Source organism: Grampus griseus (genome assembly GCF_964374135.1).
Source record: "Grampus griseus genome assembly, chromosome: 16".
NCBI classification, from domain to species: Eukaryota; Metazoa; Chordata; class Mammalia; order Artiodactyla; family Delphinidae; genus Grampus; species Grampus griseus.
Genome location: NC_139010.1, coordinates 60,080,089 through 60,096,795, shown reverse-complemented (window position 1 = coordinate 60,096,795; position 16,707 = coordinate 60,080,089). Strand labels below are relative to the sequence as shown.

Genomic DNA, 16,707 nt, shown 5'->3' with positions numbered 1-16,707 from the left:
CTAACCAGGGATGGAACCCGCGCCCCCTGCAGTGGAAGCGCAGAGTCTTAACCACTGGACCGCCAGGGAAGTCCCAAACTGCATTCTTTTAAAGTATACAATTTTTAATAAGTTTTAGCATATGTATATGTACATGAAGCTGTCATTACAGTCAAGATAATGTACATATCCATCCTCTCCCTAAAATTTCCTTGTGTCCCTTTATGTCCCTTTTACCACCTCTGTCCCTCACCCCCCATCCCTGGACAACCAGTGACCTGCTTTCTGTCACTGTCGATTATTACTTTATCCCTTTCATTGGGTCTATTCGTGAAAAGTTCATATTTTGCTTGCGACTCCTGTATCATGAGAAAGGTAGAGGGGATTTGGAGCAAATACCTGGAGAAAGAGTAGAAGCAAACCGTGGAAAAGAATTGCCTAGGAGGACAGAATTTTTTCTATTTCCCTGCTCTCTTATTCTCAGTGTAATAGCTTTAGCATCAGGTCAGCTCCCCTCAGAATATTAAGTTCCCATTGTCACATCAAGACACACGTCTCTTTTTTTTAGGAGCTAGGAAGTCTTCCATGAGAACCCTCTGGCAAACTTCCCATTGGCAAAAGGTGCTCAGAGTACCCTGGTGTGGTTTGCATGTACCTGGTTTTACCAATGTCCTTGTTTTCAAGAATGTAGGATTTTCCAGGGGTGAAGAGCTACCCCAGAGGCTTTAGCACCCATTAATAGATGAATAAAGATGTCTTTCAGTGAGGAAAGGAAAGAGAGTTGGAGTGGGGGAGATATTTTATAGACGCCTGACTTACCTGCTAAATTGTGCCATATACACAAATGAGATAAACCCTTGTAGCCACAGCAATAATATAAGAGAGGACATCTGGGAATGCTCAAATCTGCTAACGGAATTAAAATGGTAACCAAGAAAGTACAAATAGGAAAGTGAGAATTTCACTAAATGAAACACAACAAATAGTAGGAGGTGGCATGTTTCAGTGCTCTCCATTTTGTATAAAGTATGAGGAAACTTCTGGTGGAAAAAAAATTTGTTTTAAGTCAAGTTTTTTGGGGTATAATTTACATATATGGTAAAATTCACCCTAAATGTACAATTCTGAGTTTCAACAAATGCATATGGAAGTGTAATTATCACAGAAAATCAAGATATAGAAGGATTTCACTATCTCAAAAACTTCTCTTGTGCTCCTGTGAGGTCAACTCTTCCACCCACCCCAGTCCCTAGCAATCACTGATCTGTTCCATGTCCGCATGGTTTTGCCTTTTCTAAAAAAATATATAGAGGAAATCATACCGTCTTTTGAGTCTGACTTCATTTTTTTTTTAATTAATTAATTAATTATTTTACTTTTATTTGCTTTGGGTCTTTGTTGCTGCGCGCGGGCTTTCTCTAGTTGTGGTGAGCGGGGGCTGCTCTTTGTTGCAGTGCGTGGGCTTCTCATTGCTGTGGCTTCTCTTGTTGTGGAGCACAGGCTCTAGGGTGCGCAGGCTTCAGTAGTTGTGGTGCACTGGCTTCAGTAGTTGTGGCGCACGGGCTTAGTTGCTCCGCGGCATGTGGGATCTTCCCGGACCAGGGCTCGGACCCGTGTCCACTGCATTCGCAGGCGGATTCTTAACCACTGCGCCACCAGGGAGGCCCTGGCTTCTTATACATCGTAATTTGTTTGAAGTTATCCATGTTGATGCATGTATCAGTAGTTCACTCCTTTTTATTATGGAATAATATTCCATTGTGGGAATATGCCAGCTTGGTTTATCCATTTATCAGTGGAAGGACATTTGGGAGGTTTCCAGTTTTTAGTGATTGTAAATAAAGCCCCTGTAAACATTTTTGTACACAGTTTTATGTGAACACAAGTTTGCATTTCACTTGATTACATACCTATGAATGGGATTTTTGGGTATTATGTAAGTGTACGTTGAACTTTATAAGAAACCGCCAAACTGTTTTCCAAAGTGGATGTACTGTTTTACATTACTTAAAACAGTATGCAAGAGTTGTAGTCACTCCATATCCTAGCCGGCATTTTTTTTTTTTTTTTGGCTTCTTACAGGTGTGTAGCGATATCTCATTATGGTTTTAATTTGCATTTTCCTGATGAATAATGGTGTTGAGCATCTTTTCCTATTCTTATTTGCCATCCATATATCTTTGGTGAAGGATTTGTTAGATTTTTGCCCATTAAAAAAAAATTTGCATACCCGTGTTTATAGCAGCACTATTCACAATTGTCAAAAGATGGGAGCAACCGAAATGTCCATCAGCAGATGAATGGATAAATAAAATGTGATATATACATATAATGGGTTGCTATGCAGCCTTTAAAAAGAAAGAAATCCTGGGCTTCCCAGGTGGCGCAGTGGTTGAGAGTCCGTCTGCCGATGCAGGGGACACGGGTTCGTGCCCTGCTCCGGGAAGATCCCACATGCCGCGCAGCGGCTGGGCCCGTGGGCCATGGCTGCTGAGCCTGCGCGTCCGGAGACTGTGCTCCGTAACAGGAGAGGCCACAACAGTGATAGGCCCGCGTACCGCAAAAAAAAAAAAAAAAAAAAAGAAAGAAAGAAATCCTGTTACATGCTACAATGTGGATGAATGTTGAGTATACTATGCTAAGTGAAATAAGCCAGTCACAAAAGGTTTCCACCTATATGAAGTATCTAAAGTAGTCACATTCATGGATACAGAATGGTGGTTACCGGGGGTGGTGGAGAGGGTGCAAAGGGAGTTGTTTAATAGGTACAGAGCTTCAGTTCTGCAAGACAAAAAGGTTCTGGAGATCTGTTTCACAGCAGTGTACATATACTTTACATCATTGAACTGTACATTTAGAAATAGGTTAAGGTGGTAAATTTTATGATTGGTATTTTTTACCGCAATAAAAAGAAATATACTAAACTCTAGACTTTATTTGGATTCTGCTAATTCCTCTAATGTTCCTTTTGTATTCCAGGATCTCATCCATTGCTACATTTACTCGTGATGTCTGCTTAGTCTCTTTTTATCTGACAGTTTCTTAGTGTTTGCTCATTTTTCATGGCCTTGACAGTTTTGAGGAGAACCTTCTTCAGTTTGGGTTTGTCTGATGACTTACTCATGGTTGGACTAGGGTTATGCGTTTGGAGAAGGAATGCCACAGTGTCAGAGTGGCCTTTTCCACATCAAGTGTGTATGTTATTAAGATGACTTAATCACTGGTGATGTTAATCTTGATCACTTGGTTAAGGAAGTGTTTGCAAAGTTTCTCCTCTGCAGGATTGCTTTTTTCCTCCTGTTCCGTGCTCTGTTCTTTGGAAGAAAGTCACTAAATGCAGCCAACTTTAGAGTTAGTGTTGTACCACTTCAGTAAAATATACAAGCTTTGCTACTATATAGCGTTCTCTAATCACCAGCCCCCCACACTTACTTTGATATTATAGTTGTCATATGTATTACATCTACATCGAAAACTCCACCAGACAATGCTATAACTTTCACTTGTGACAATCATCCAAATTCTAAAGAACTTCAGAGGGAAAAATATATTTTTTATATTTGCCTGTATGTTTTCCATTTCTGTTGCTCTTTTTATTCCTGAAGATCCAAATTCCTTTCTAATATCATTTCTCACAGTCTTTAAGAATTTTCTGTAGCATTTTTTTGGGCTTCTGGTGACAAGATTTTTTGTTGTTGTTTGTTTTCTTTCATTCCTGAAGGGTATTTTTGCTGGATATAGAGTTATAGTTCTTACCTTTAAGTACTTTGAAGATGTTATTCCCCTTTTTTTGGCCTGTATGGTTTCTGATGATAAATCTGTGTTCATTTGAATCATGTTCCCTTATTTGTAATATGTTGTTTTTCTCCGCTTCTTTTAAATTACTTTTCCTTATCTTTGGCTTTCAGAAGTTTGATTATGATATGTTTTGGCCTGGTTTTTCTTTGTGTTTATCCTGTTTGGGGTTTCCTGAGGATCTTGAATCTCACCAAATTTGGGAGTTTTCAGCCATTCTTTTTTTTTTTTTTTTTTTGCAGTACGCGGGCCTCTCACCGCTGTGGCCTCTCCCGTTGCGGAGCACAGGCTCCGGACGCGCAGGCTCAGCGGCCATGGCCCACGGGCCCAGCCGCTCCGCAGCATGTGGGATCCTCCCAGACTGGGGCACGAACCCGCGTCCCCTGCATCGGCAGGCGGACTCTCAACCACTGCGCCACCAGGGAAGCCCTCAGCCATTCTTTTTAAAAAATATTTATTTATCTATTTTTGGCTGCATTGGGTCTTTGTTGCTGTGTGCAGGCTTTCTCTAGTTGCGGCAAGTGGGGGCTGCTCTTCGTTGCAGTGTGCGGGCTTCTCACTGTCGTGGCTTCCCTTGTTGCGGAGCATGGGCTCTAGGCGCGCAGGCTTCAGTGGTTGTGGCACGCGGGTTCAGTAGTTATGGTTCACGGGCTCTAGAGTGCAGGTTCAGTAGTTGCGGCGCATGGGTTTAGTTGCTCTGCGGCATGTGGGATCTTCCTGGGCCAGGGCTTGAACCCGTGTCCCCTGCATTGGCAGGCGGATTCTTAACCACTGTGCCACCAGGGAAGCCCCAGCCATTCTCTTTTGCAAATTGTTTTCTGCCCTTAATTTCTCTCTCCCTTTCTTCTTGGACTACAATAACACAAATGTTAGACTTTCTGATACTGTTACACAGGTCTCTGAGGCCCTGTTTTTCCCCCCATTTTTTCCTGTTCTTCATGTTTAATAATTTCTACTGTTCTGTCTTTAGGTTTACTGATTTCTGTGTCAATCCATTCTGCTATTAAGTCCATCTAGAGAATTTATTTTACATAATATATGTTTTACTTCTAAATGTTTTAATTGGTTCCTTTTTATAGTTTCAATTTCTCTCCTGAGAAGTTCTACCTTACCATTCATTCATTCAGGAATGTTTGCCTTTTTCTAATGGAGCATGTTTGTAATAGTTGCTCTAAAACTCTTTGATAATTTTAACATCTGTGTCACATCAGGCATCTGTTTGTCTTTTCTCTTGAGAATTTGTTACATTTTCTTGTTTTATTGTATATCCTGGTTCTTTGTATGTCCTGGTTCCTTATAAGTTGAGTAATTTTGGATTACATCCTGGACATTTTTCTTATGTTGTGTAGACTCAGGGTTCAGTTATAATCTGGAGGGTTTTTTTTTTTTTTGGTATTAGTAGGCAATCAATCCAGTTAGACCATAGGTTCTTTCTCACTTTCTGTACGTAGTGGTTCCAATATCAGTTCAGTTTTCAAAGCCGTTTCTGTGCTACTTTGGATCTGGTCCACGTACTCACCACTCAGGAGACTGGACTGTAGTTCAAATAGCAGTTTAGTTTTTAAAGGGTTTGCTTTGCTACTTTGTATTTGTTCCATGCTTGGTCAGCTCCAATGAGCCTAATTTTCATATGCGGAATTAGAGGAACACTTTCTCCTGGTCTGTCCAGGATTCCCTCTATGTTCTCTGGGTAGCAGAAGCCCCTTTTCCTGGTTTCTGTCTACAGAAAGATGAGGTTTCTATTGAAGTTTTAGCCATCCACCCAACTCCTCTATCATGCATCTCTGTGACTGTTTGGATCTTGAGGCAAACCTGCAAAAGAAAAATAGGAAAAAAGAAACCCTGGAAACCCACTTTTGTGGGTGTTTCTCCAAGTTTTGACTCCCCTCTATAATCTGTCTGCTTTTGTTTAATTTTCAGAGCCCTCAGGTAATACTTTTTATATTTTATACAGGATTTTTAACTGTAATCAGCAGGAGAGAGAGGCTGAAGTAGGCTTACTCTGCCACACTGGAAGTGGAGTCTCATCTTCAGTTTTTAGAGACATTTTTGCTGAATATAGAATTTTTCTTTCAATACTTAAAAAAATGTCATTTTGTTGTTTTCTGGCTTGCATAATTCCTGATGAGAAGTCTACTGTCATTCTTAGCTTCATTTCTCTGTATATATCTTTTTTCTCTCCATGCTTTTAACATTTTCTCTTTATTGCTGATTTTCAGTAGTTTATCATGTGCCTTAACATGGTTTTCTTTATTTTTCCTGGAGTCTCTTGAGCTTCTTGGATCTGTGGATTTCTGGTTTTCATCAAATGTGGAAAAGTTTTGGCTGTTAATTTCTTCAGATATTTTTCTGTCCCCTCTCCTCTTCTCTTGTTTTGGAACTTCAATTATATATATGTTAGACCTCTTGACAGTGTCCCATAGGTCACTAAAGCTCTGTGGGTATTTTTTCCTTTCTTTCCATTTTTTTTTTGGTCTTTTCTCTCTCTTTCATTTTATTTTATGTATTTATACTATTTATTTTTGGCTGCATTGGGTCTTCATTGAGTCTTCGCACGGGCTTTCTCTAGTTGCAGTGAGCGGGGGCTACTCTTCGTCGCAGTGCGCAGGCTTCTCATTGTGGTGGCTTCTCTTGTTGCAGGACACTGGCTCTAGGCACGTGGGCTTCAGTAGTTGTGGTGCACGGACTCAGTAGTTGTGGCTCGTGGGCTTAGTTGCTCTGCAGCATGTGGGATCTTCCTGGACCAGGGGTTGAATCTGTGTCCTCTCACTGTTGTGGCCTCTCCCGTTGCGGAGCACAGGCTCCGGACGCGCAGGCCCAGTGGCCATGGCTCACGGGCCTAGCTGCTCCACGGCTTGTGGGATCTTCCCGGACTGGGGCACGAGCCCGTGTCCCCTGCATCAGCAGGCGGACTCTCAACCACTGCGCCACCAGGGAAGCCCGGCAGGTGTATTCTTAACCACTGTGCCACCAGGGAAGTCCCTGTCTTTCATTTTAGATAGTTTCTATTCCTCAGTCTTCAAATTCACTGATCTCTTCTTCTGTGTTTTTTCTAATGTGCTGTTAATCTCATTAATCTCAATTCATTTCATCCTAGTGTATTTTTTTGTTTCATAAAGCATTTTCTTCCCTAGAAGTTCTATTTAGACTTCTTTCTTTAATATGTTCATTTCTTTCCTCATCATGTTTATATTTTCCTCAATCTTCCTGAGCATATGGAGCATATTTACAATAGCTGTTCTAATGTCCTTTTCTGCTAATTCCATCATCTCTCTTCATGTCTAGATCTGTTTCTATTGACTGATTTTTCTCCTGCTTATGGGTCATATTTTTTATTGCTTCTTTGAATGCTGGTAATTTTTAAATTGGATTTATAACATTGTAATGTTAATGTTGTAAGTGCTTGATTTTCTTACGTTTTTTTATATAATGTTGGACTTTGTTCTGGGATGCAGTTATGTTGTGTGGAATCAGTTTCATCCTTTTAGGGTTTGCTTTTAAGGGTTGTTAGGGCAGGTTGAGAGCAACTTTTATTATGGACTAATTTGGCCCCATTACTAATGCAGTACCCATCTGCAGACTCTACCTGATAACCCATGTATTAGTAGGTTTTTCCACTCTTGCTGGTAGAAATGCAAATTATTTTATTTGTGGAGCCTTCTATGAGCGCCACAATTTCTTCTCTTTTCCAGTGGTTCTTCACCGCCAGCTTTGGGTAGTTTCCTCTTCCCTGTGTGAAGATCGGTGCTCAGCAAAAGATGGAAGAGGACCCCTCTACAAACTTCCATAGTTCCCTGTCAAACTCCCTCCTCTACAGTACTCTACCCCACAAATTCTAGGTGCCTTGGCCTGCCCAGTCGCTTATCTCTATGTCTTTGGCTTGGCACGACTTCTGGATTCTGTTTAAGTTCCTCCTCCCTGCCCTGTAGGCTAGAAACTTTTTCACATAGTAAGCTGGGGTAATCGTAGGGTTCACCTTGTTTGTTTTCCTTCTTCAGGGATCACAGTTCTATATACTTGTTGTCCAGTGTCTGAAAACTCTTGTTTCATATATTTTGTTCAGTTTTCTATTGTTTGAGGTAGGAAGGTTAATTATGTCTTGATATTCTATCATGGCTAGAAGAGGAAGGCTCACTGAGACTTTTTTGATAAAGGCACACATTTAATATTCCTATGGCATTAATTTATTGCAGTGATATCCACTGAATAGGAAGGACCTTGACACAAGCTGCCCTGAACCATAAATGATACCATATTTTGAGCTGTTTTTTTCATTAAAAAAAAAGATAATTAGAAAAGAAAAAGCAAGGTAAAAAACATTTTTACAATCTCTCCTTTCTAGTATGACCACTGTTTTCATAGTTGTATATTAGTTTACTTGTATGCATAGTTTTACACAGTTGTAATTATGTTTTCCTATTTCGTGTTTTTTTAAACCGTCAGAACATTTTCCTATTTTTTTGTAGTTTTCTTAGGTCTCTTTCTCTCTCTCCCTCTCTCTCTCATTTTTTGCATAGTATGGATGGAGTTTATTTAACCATTCCTTCTTTTCATGGAAATTACAGTTTCCAGTTTTTGCTATTACTTAACTCTCTTTCTTTAATGGCCACATGGTATGCTATTTTTGTGTACCATAATTTACTACATAAATGATAACCTTAGCTTGAGGCATTTAGGGCATTTTGAGATAATTTTGTGTTTAAATTTGGTAACTTAGAAAAGAATGTAAAAGCCTATGGCATTTCCAAGGGAAATGCAGTGATGAGGTCTGGGTGCATGTTCACTAAGAACAGAAGTGACAGGATGTTAACAGAGAAATAATACATGGACAGAGTTAAATACCTCTCTGAGGTAAGGAGAGTAAAATTCAGCTCAATTCCGTAAGTGTTAGGTCCTCACCATCAGAGAATTTATGATTTAGTGGAGGGTCTAGTGAAAAACAGATGCATCAAAACAGTTTTTGCAATTGAGTTGAAAAAAATACATCTGACCTGCTTGAAACAATTTTGTTCATTACGCAAATAAATTTGCACAAACACTAGGTGAAACCTGAGTTCAGACTGTAGAGCTCTAACTTGAAACTATACCAAGTTCCCCTTCACTAAATCTTGTAAATTAGAAAAGCAGCTCTCTGATAATGTTTTATTAAGGCTTCCATCTTCTCTTTCATGAAATTGCATGAATTTATAAAAATGAAGTATTGCTAGAATAGATGCAGAGCAGCCAGATGAACTTTCTTTCCCTATTACACTTACAGGCCCTCCCTCTAGTAAAGCTGCTGCTACTACTCTTCTTGCTAGAGGAATACTGGTCAGGAGTAGGTAGTGATGGTACTCAGGTGTAAAGTTCCTATGCAGATTGATTACACATTTCTTAATGTTACTTAGGCTGTGACTTCCAACCTTTGAGAAAGTCTCAGGTACATTCTTTTATTTGTTTGGGAGACAAGTCTATTTAAATTCATAATAGCTAATACTTATATAACATTTACTATGTGCCATGCACTGATCTAAGGCTTTATATGTAACTTATTTGATTTTCATGATTATCCTTTCATGTAAGTATTGGTATTATTCTCTAGTAAGTGGCAGGGGCTAGACTGGGACTCCGACAGTTGGCTTCAGAGTTCACACTCTTAACCATTCACTGTGTAAGTACAGGCTGTAGAACCATTCCCTCTAGGTTTAAATTCTAGCTCCATTACCTACAACTCTGTGAATGAACTTGATCAATTAATTATTTGTCTCCTCTGAGTCTCATATGTATGCTGTATTGCATATAACCTTTGTCCAATTTCTGGCACATAGTAAACTCGCTACATGTTTAGCTCATATTAGTTATTCATTCGTTAAAAACATATGCTTGGAGTGCCCACCATATGCTTGCTCTTGCAAGGAGCACTTGTGTTGGTTTGTCTCTTTTCCAAAATAGTGTAGGTACTGTAATGTGTGACCATGAAGCTCATAGCTGATAGAGGATATGATGATCTGTATTTCCATCATTCCTTCTCCTGTGAGTAAGGGTGGAAAAGAGACTTTGGTCAGAGAAGGGAAGAATATTCCTGTTGATTCATGTTGCAGGTCACACAGTTAAGTCAGAGGAGCTAAAACAGGTTACTCCTTGATTGAAACATGACCATCTTCTATCTTGCAAGGTTATTTGTCCTGTTTGACCCAGCTTAGACCTTCAGGAGAAAGACATACTGTATGTGGAGCAGGAGGGGTCACTTGCTCAGCTGGCCAGTTCCACTAAATCAGCCCCAGCCATTAGGGAAATGATAAATGTGGCAATCAGGTGACCCATCACACCCCAGTGTAGATTTTAAGTGAATGCAAAAACTAGCAGGGAGTGGAGAGAGGGGAGCCCAAGGCAGAGGAGGAGTAGAATATTTTGATAGAAGGTGAAAAAAAGAGGAAAAAGTTTGCGGTAAAGATAGTTGAGAATAAGCCCTTACTTTTTTCCCTAGATGAAGATGTCTTAAATAGAGGATTGGCCCAGGCTCCGTTTGGTTATTCTAATAGTGATATTCTGTGATGTGTCTTCATTCCTCATATTTGTGTTTTATACCAGGGGTCTAACACATCTTTGTTCTTTCCTTTTTTACAGTCCTGAGGCTTTCTACCAATGCAGGCCAGTGGAAAGAAGCAGCTAGCAAGGTGACCCACGCGTTGGTTAATATCAGGTGAGGAATGAGGATTTATCTCTTTCAGAGTTCCTTGGCTCATCCTGAGGTTTATTGTACCTTTCTAAGTGGAGTGTGTTGAACAGCACCACTATTTTAAGCCCTGATGTCTGTAGGAGTGGAAGAAATTGTCGTATTTGATCAAGAAAAGCAGGAATGCATGTGCCTTTCATTTTGTCATATTGAAATAACTCACAGTGTTTGCTCTTTGAATTTTCTTACCAAGAGATGGTTGCAAGCCCGTTTCAGCATCTTTGTTGCCAAAGTGTTTTCTGTGTATAGGTCATCTGAAAGCTGTTCTGTGGCAATTTTTTCTGTCATTCTCCAAGAGTTGAATGAATGACTCATGGGGATCTGGAACTTTGACGTTTTGCTTTACATGGCTATTTCTGTTTGTGGTAAACAGAGCCAAATGGAGCTCATGGGGCTAAGTCATTTCAGGTTTCTTATGAAACAGCAAGGCAATTATAGAGTGCTGTATGTATTGGATAAAATTGAGTCAGACATGGAGTTGGTTTAGGGTTTTGAGGAAGTAGCACACACTCACAGGAGTGAGCTGTTTGTAAATGGAGAGAATGTGCCTTCAGTATTATGAAACCTAAAGCTGACTTTTCTTTCATGCCTTGCTCCCTTTGTGCCTATTATTTTTCATTTTCTCAACAGTTATTATATTGCTCTTGCAAACAATTGAAAAATTAACATTGAGTAGAAGAGGCAAACCCAACAGATGGGGAAACTTGATTTAGCTCCAGATGTAAGCCTTGCCAGACATTTCCAGTAATAGTAATGCACATTTACAACTTGGTATAGATTCTAATTTGTGACAGAGCTGGGATTGTGTTTATTTCTATATCTTTCTTTTCCTTGCCCTTTTTTTTTTTTTTTTTAAGGTAAAATGTCCTGTCCCTGCAGTGATGTACTAGTGTTGGCAAATCTGGGAACAAAAGAAAAAGTGTGAAATGTGTGTGTTGGGAGGGCTGGGATGAGGGAGCATGGGGGTGAGATGTGCTAACAAGATTGTATTGAAGGTATTGAAGGTTGATCTGCCTTACCTGACGCGAGACATTTTGTAGTAAACACGGTTTTATAAATCTCACAACTAAATACATAACTGCATCGAGCAAATAAGCCAGATACTGTAGTAAGGCCTTATGATAAATGTGATTTTCTGTAGGATTCAGGAATTACAAACTGCTTTCTCCCAAATATCCCTTTGTGACCCAAGGGCAGTATGACAAATGTGAGTGTTTGAAAGAAACACTAGATTCCGGGCTACAGTATGAAGTGCATATGGGTATAGTTTATGTTGTGTTTATTTATTCATGTATTTACTTAGGCTTTCCAGGCAGTTCCTTTTCATCTGGGGCCTGTTTCCTTGATCACAATCCTTTATGCTTTCTTTATCTCCTACTTTGTTGCTTTTCCTTTCAGTGGCTTCTGGCTTGACTGCTGTCAGTCTTCCCAAGGGCCATCAAACAGCTGATTTAAGCTATTGGCCTGTCCTTTTTCTTTTTTCTTTTTTTTGTCCCTTTTCTCAATAGCCCAGAAACGACTGGCCTGAGCTTTGAGCAGATAACCATGACCTCTTCCTTCTCTTTTTAGGTCTCTATCAGGCCTACCTATACCTCCATTTTCATTCCTCAAACTTCTTTGATGAACTTGCTGCAGCGAGTAATTATATCATCCTCACTGTTGCTAATGAATTAGACTTGGAGTATATGTAAAAAGTATCAAAGATCCAGTCAGTTTTTTCAAGAGGTTACTGGAAAGATGTGTTAGAATATCACTTATCACCCTAAAGCCAGATCAGGGGGAAATACTGGTGATGCTGAGCCTGCAAAAGTTTACTTTTTTCCTTTTTAACATTTATTTTCACTTAATAAGTGCTAAACTTGTTGCTGCTCTTTCTTAAACTGCTGTCTTCTTCAGTCGTCAAACTCTATAGCATGCATTATAAACTTTAAAAAAATATACTTTTTACCAATGAGGAAACTGAGTCTTAAGGATATTTGAATTGCAGAAATCCCACAATTGTTGTGTGGCAAAGCTGAGAATTAATCATAGGTCTTCTAATTCACAAGTCCAGGGCTCGCTCTTTTATATAGTAACGCCTCCTTCTATAGTGTTACATCAAAGGCTACTATGGAGGTAAACAGAAAACTCAGTATGAGGTATTGAAAGGGGCATGGGCATGGAAATTTGAGTTAGAGAAACTGGGTTTTTAATTTTTATCTCTACCACTTAATATGTGATCTTGAGCAAGTTATTTAGCATCTCTGGACCTCTTTCCACCATCTATAAAATGGAGGTCATGATGATATCAATTGTTTTACAGGGAAGTGGTTGTGAGAATTACATATAATGTAACATATATTAAAGTATTTAGTAAACTATAAAATACTGGTGATTTCATTTAGCGTAATGTCTGTACAGTCCATCCCTGTTGTAGCATGTGTCAGAATTTCCTTCCTTTTTAGGCTGAGTAATATTACTGTTTATTTATTTATTCATTCATTCATTCATTCATTTATGGCTGCATTGGGTCTTTGTTGCTGCGCATGGGCTTTCTCTAGTTGCGGCGAGTGGGGGCTACTCTGTTGCGGCGCGTGGGCTTCTCATTGTGGTGGCTTCTCTTGTTGTGGAGCACGGGCTCTAGGCACGCCGGCTTCAGTAGTTGTGGCACACGGGCTCAGTAATTGTGGCTTGTGGGCTCTAGAGCGCAGGCTCAGTAGTTGTGGCGCACGGGCTTAGTTGCTTCGCGGCATGTGGGATCTTCCTGGACCAGGGCTCGAACCCGTGTCTCCTGCATTGGCAGGCGGATTCTTAACCACTGCGCCACCAGGGAAGCCCTAATATTCCATTTTATGTATATGCCACATTTTGTTTATCCATTCATCACTGATGAAACCCCAAGTGGATTGCTTCCACCTTTTGGTTGTTGTGGTTTTGGTTATTTGTACATGGGTGTACAAATATCTGTTCAGTTCCTGCTTTCACTTCTTTTGCGAATATACGCAGAAGTGGAATTGATAGATTGTATGGTAATCTTATGTTTAATATTTTGAGGAAATGCCATACCATTTTTCTGGTTTAGCATTCTGAGCCTTCCTTAGAATGTTTCCTAAGTATGTCTTCATTTATCCCTTCTCTAAATGTTAAAATGTTACCCGTAAAAGATGTTTTGCTTTTCTTTGTAGGTAGGCTGTGTTGCTTTGAATAAGGGTGTTCCAAGGAGTATTCTTTTCTCCAAGTTAATATTCTCTTAGCTGAGGGCAAATAAGTGGTATGACTAAGAAGTCAGCATTCCACTGAACCAATGGTAATGAGTGCTGCCTTATGCTCCTTAGCTTTGCTTCTTAAGAGCCTTGTGTTGTACATCCATGACACTGTTAACTTTGGGTGGTTTAGAAAACAAGAGACTGTCAGAAAATTGGACCTGTGGGTCTCCCAGGGATACTATGGGATATTTAACTTCTGAAAATTAGACCTGTGGGTCTCCCAGGGATACTATGGGATATTTAACTTCTGGCCACCAAATTGATTATCAACGACAGAGTGTATAAAGGCTTAGTAGTAAAGTTGTGATGGTATGCAACATTTACTTATGTTGTTTGTAAAGGTTGTATTGATCCCACACCTGGAAAGGATTTCTTTCTGTCTTTTGTTGATCCTACACCTGGAAAGGATTTTCTTTTTTCTTTTCTTTCTTTCTTCCTTCCTTCCTTCCTTCCTTCCTTCCTTTCCTCCCTCCCTCCCTTCCTTCCTTCTTTCTTTCTCTTTCTCCCTTCCTTCCTAACTCCCTCCCTCCCTTCCGTCCTTCCTTCCTTCCTTTTAAATTTGGCTGCACTTCACGGCATGCGGAACTTCCCCAACCAGGGATCAAACCCCTTCAGTGGAAGTGCAGAATCTTAACCACTGGACCACCAGGGAAACCCCCTGGAAAAGATTTCTAAGGCAGAGTGAACAAACTCTTAGCCACCTCTCCTGTAGTATGTATATTCTTTGATAATCACGGCAAGGGATTGGGTTGCGTGTGAAATTTTCAGATACCTAACAGCTGGGAGGGCCTCGGAGACTGGTTTGCCAGTTGATGACAGCTACAAGTTATGTCTTTGGGATCTTCTGGAACGCAGTGCATGCAATGGCAACCCTAACAGTATCTCACCAACAGTGAAAAGCAGCAGAAAGCCTGCAGACCTTTCTCTTTTTTGGAGTTTAGATTGTGACAGTGAAAATTAAAAGTACTTCTACTTGCTTGGAGGCCTAAATTTGCTCAAGTGTCAGTGTTTGCTTTTTACTTGTCTTTAGTGGCTTAGTCATGCTAGTTCTTTAACTGTCAAAGTTATTTGTGTTTAAACAATTTGTCTCTCTCTTCCTGCTTGATCCTTCAGAGAGATTCTTAAAATGCAGCTGCTTAGAAACTGCTATTTTTACTGAAACACCTGATGTCATTAACATACAGGGCCCTATGTTTGTTCCTCCGTATCAGAGCGTTGTTCCATTGCTTTGCCACAAGAAAAATAAAATAGTATTGCTCCACCTTTAAAATTCCACTTGGTATAATTGTTACTTCAGCTGCCTTCACATATCTACTGATCCCCAAAGGAAAAATACCCTGAGGGGCTATGTGCAGGGCTGGAAGGAAAACATTTAGTTTCGCTTGGAGACTTCTATGCTAAATATTTCCTGTCACCACTTAGCAGGCTACCCCAGTGAGGTCCTGTACTTTAGGGAAGATGTCTGCTGACCATTAACCTAATTAGTCAAAAGAGAAAAAGAAAAATGTTAGACTAAAATCTGACCTTCATCTAACCAAAGAACTTTCAAGGTAAGTAATTTGAAGCCCTTAATGAATCTCTTCACGTTAACATCTTATTGCTTTTCACTTAATGAGCATTTTATTAGCACCAAGTTCACAATCCTGTTCTCTTGTTGCTCACAGAAATAGTGGCTGAATGACTGCAGATAGGTTTTTCTCCTGATCTGTAATTTTCTTAAGGTGGATAAAGTTTGATCTATGATATTACTCTATAGTTAATATATTAATTTTTCCTTTTATTTGGAATGCATTAAGCTAAAGTTTAGTTTGTCTTTGAGAATGACTTTTTAGGTACTGCTGGGGTTAGTGACAAGCCTGGGGTTTGGAATGAGAATTTAGTGCATTTCTTTGTAAGTCTCTTAATTGTTCCCCAGTGAGATTGCCTCTTGTCCCCCTGTTTGCTCCACTGGTCTTTTTGTTCCGATGCTGAGGTGTGCTCCTCCCTCCTGCTTATGTGCTTATGTAGCTATTTTCCTTCATCCTAAAAAATACTCCCTCAAAAAAAAAAAAAAAAAAAAAGGAATGCTTTAAATATACACTCTGCTGGGGGCTCTCAGGAACAAGAAAATCTCTCAGCACCCTCTGGATACGGGGGTTCATTGAGAATAACACCCTTTGGAGTGGGCTGTGTATAGAATTCTGACTGTCACGGGGTCAGGGGTACGGAAAACCCTCAGGCAGTAATCAAGGCCACTGTTGATGGCCACAGAGTTAGAGTTGGGAAGGGCATAGGAGGTCTCATCCAGGCAAAATCTCCCCAAATCCCTTTGCCCATGCACCTGTTTGGGCTACAAAATTTGCCTCTTAGTCACAGCTCTCTTATCAGAATGGATACTGACGAGTTGAGAGGGGGAGCAGTTTGATGCCAAGCATTTCAGCTGAAAGATGCAACTTCGTCTAGTGAAAAGTAAATATGGACTAAAGTGACTAATGATAGAAGCAGAGGCATTGGGCAGATGGCTCTTGAGTAGCAAGGAGTACACGAACATAATCTTCTAGTCCAGTTGTCTGCTCTAAAGTGGCAGGCAGGCTCAGATTATCCCCGGGGTCAGAATTTATCAGTAATGACCTTTCTTCTGTTAATCAGACCCTGCAGATCTCCCATTACAGAGAATGAAAAGCATTATGCAGATTAAAACAAAGCACCAAAATGAGGCTGCTATAATATCATTTCCCCAATGCCTGGGAACATTACATATTATTCTAATAGTTGCTGTTCCCTAATCTCTTAAGACTACAGCTAGAAATGAAAAACCAAACACTGAATCCCATGTGGTTAATCATCTCTTTTGCCCTAACTTGGTTTATGCTGCAAAGTGAGGTTTTGCATTAGGTTGTATCTAAGCTTGTGAACTGCAGTGCAGTAAAGAAGTCTTGGTTTAGGAGATTCAGATATTTATAATGAAATATTAAGATTTTTTTTGTTGGGGCT

At 40.0% G+C, this 16,707-nt stretch overlaps 1 protein-coding gene across 2 annotated transcripts in view; it reads left to right on the top strand.

The window, feature by feature from the left end:
- Nucleotides 1-16,707, top strand: part of ARMH3 (armadillo like helical domain containing 3) — a 170,410-nt gene that overhangs the window by 83,109 nt on the left and 70,594 nt on the right. For both annotated transcript variants that reach the window (XM_082673335.1, XM_082673334.1), the window contains exon 23: nucleotides 10,381-10,456. In XM_082673335.1, the coding sequence (XP_082529461.1) occupies nucleotides 10,381-10,456 (76 nt within the window). The remainder of the gene's footprint in view (nucleotides 1-10,380; nucleotides 10,457-16,707) is intronic.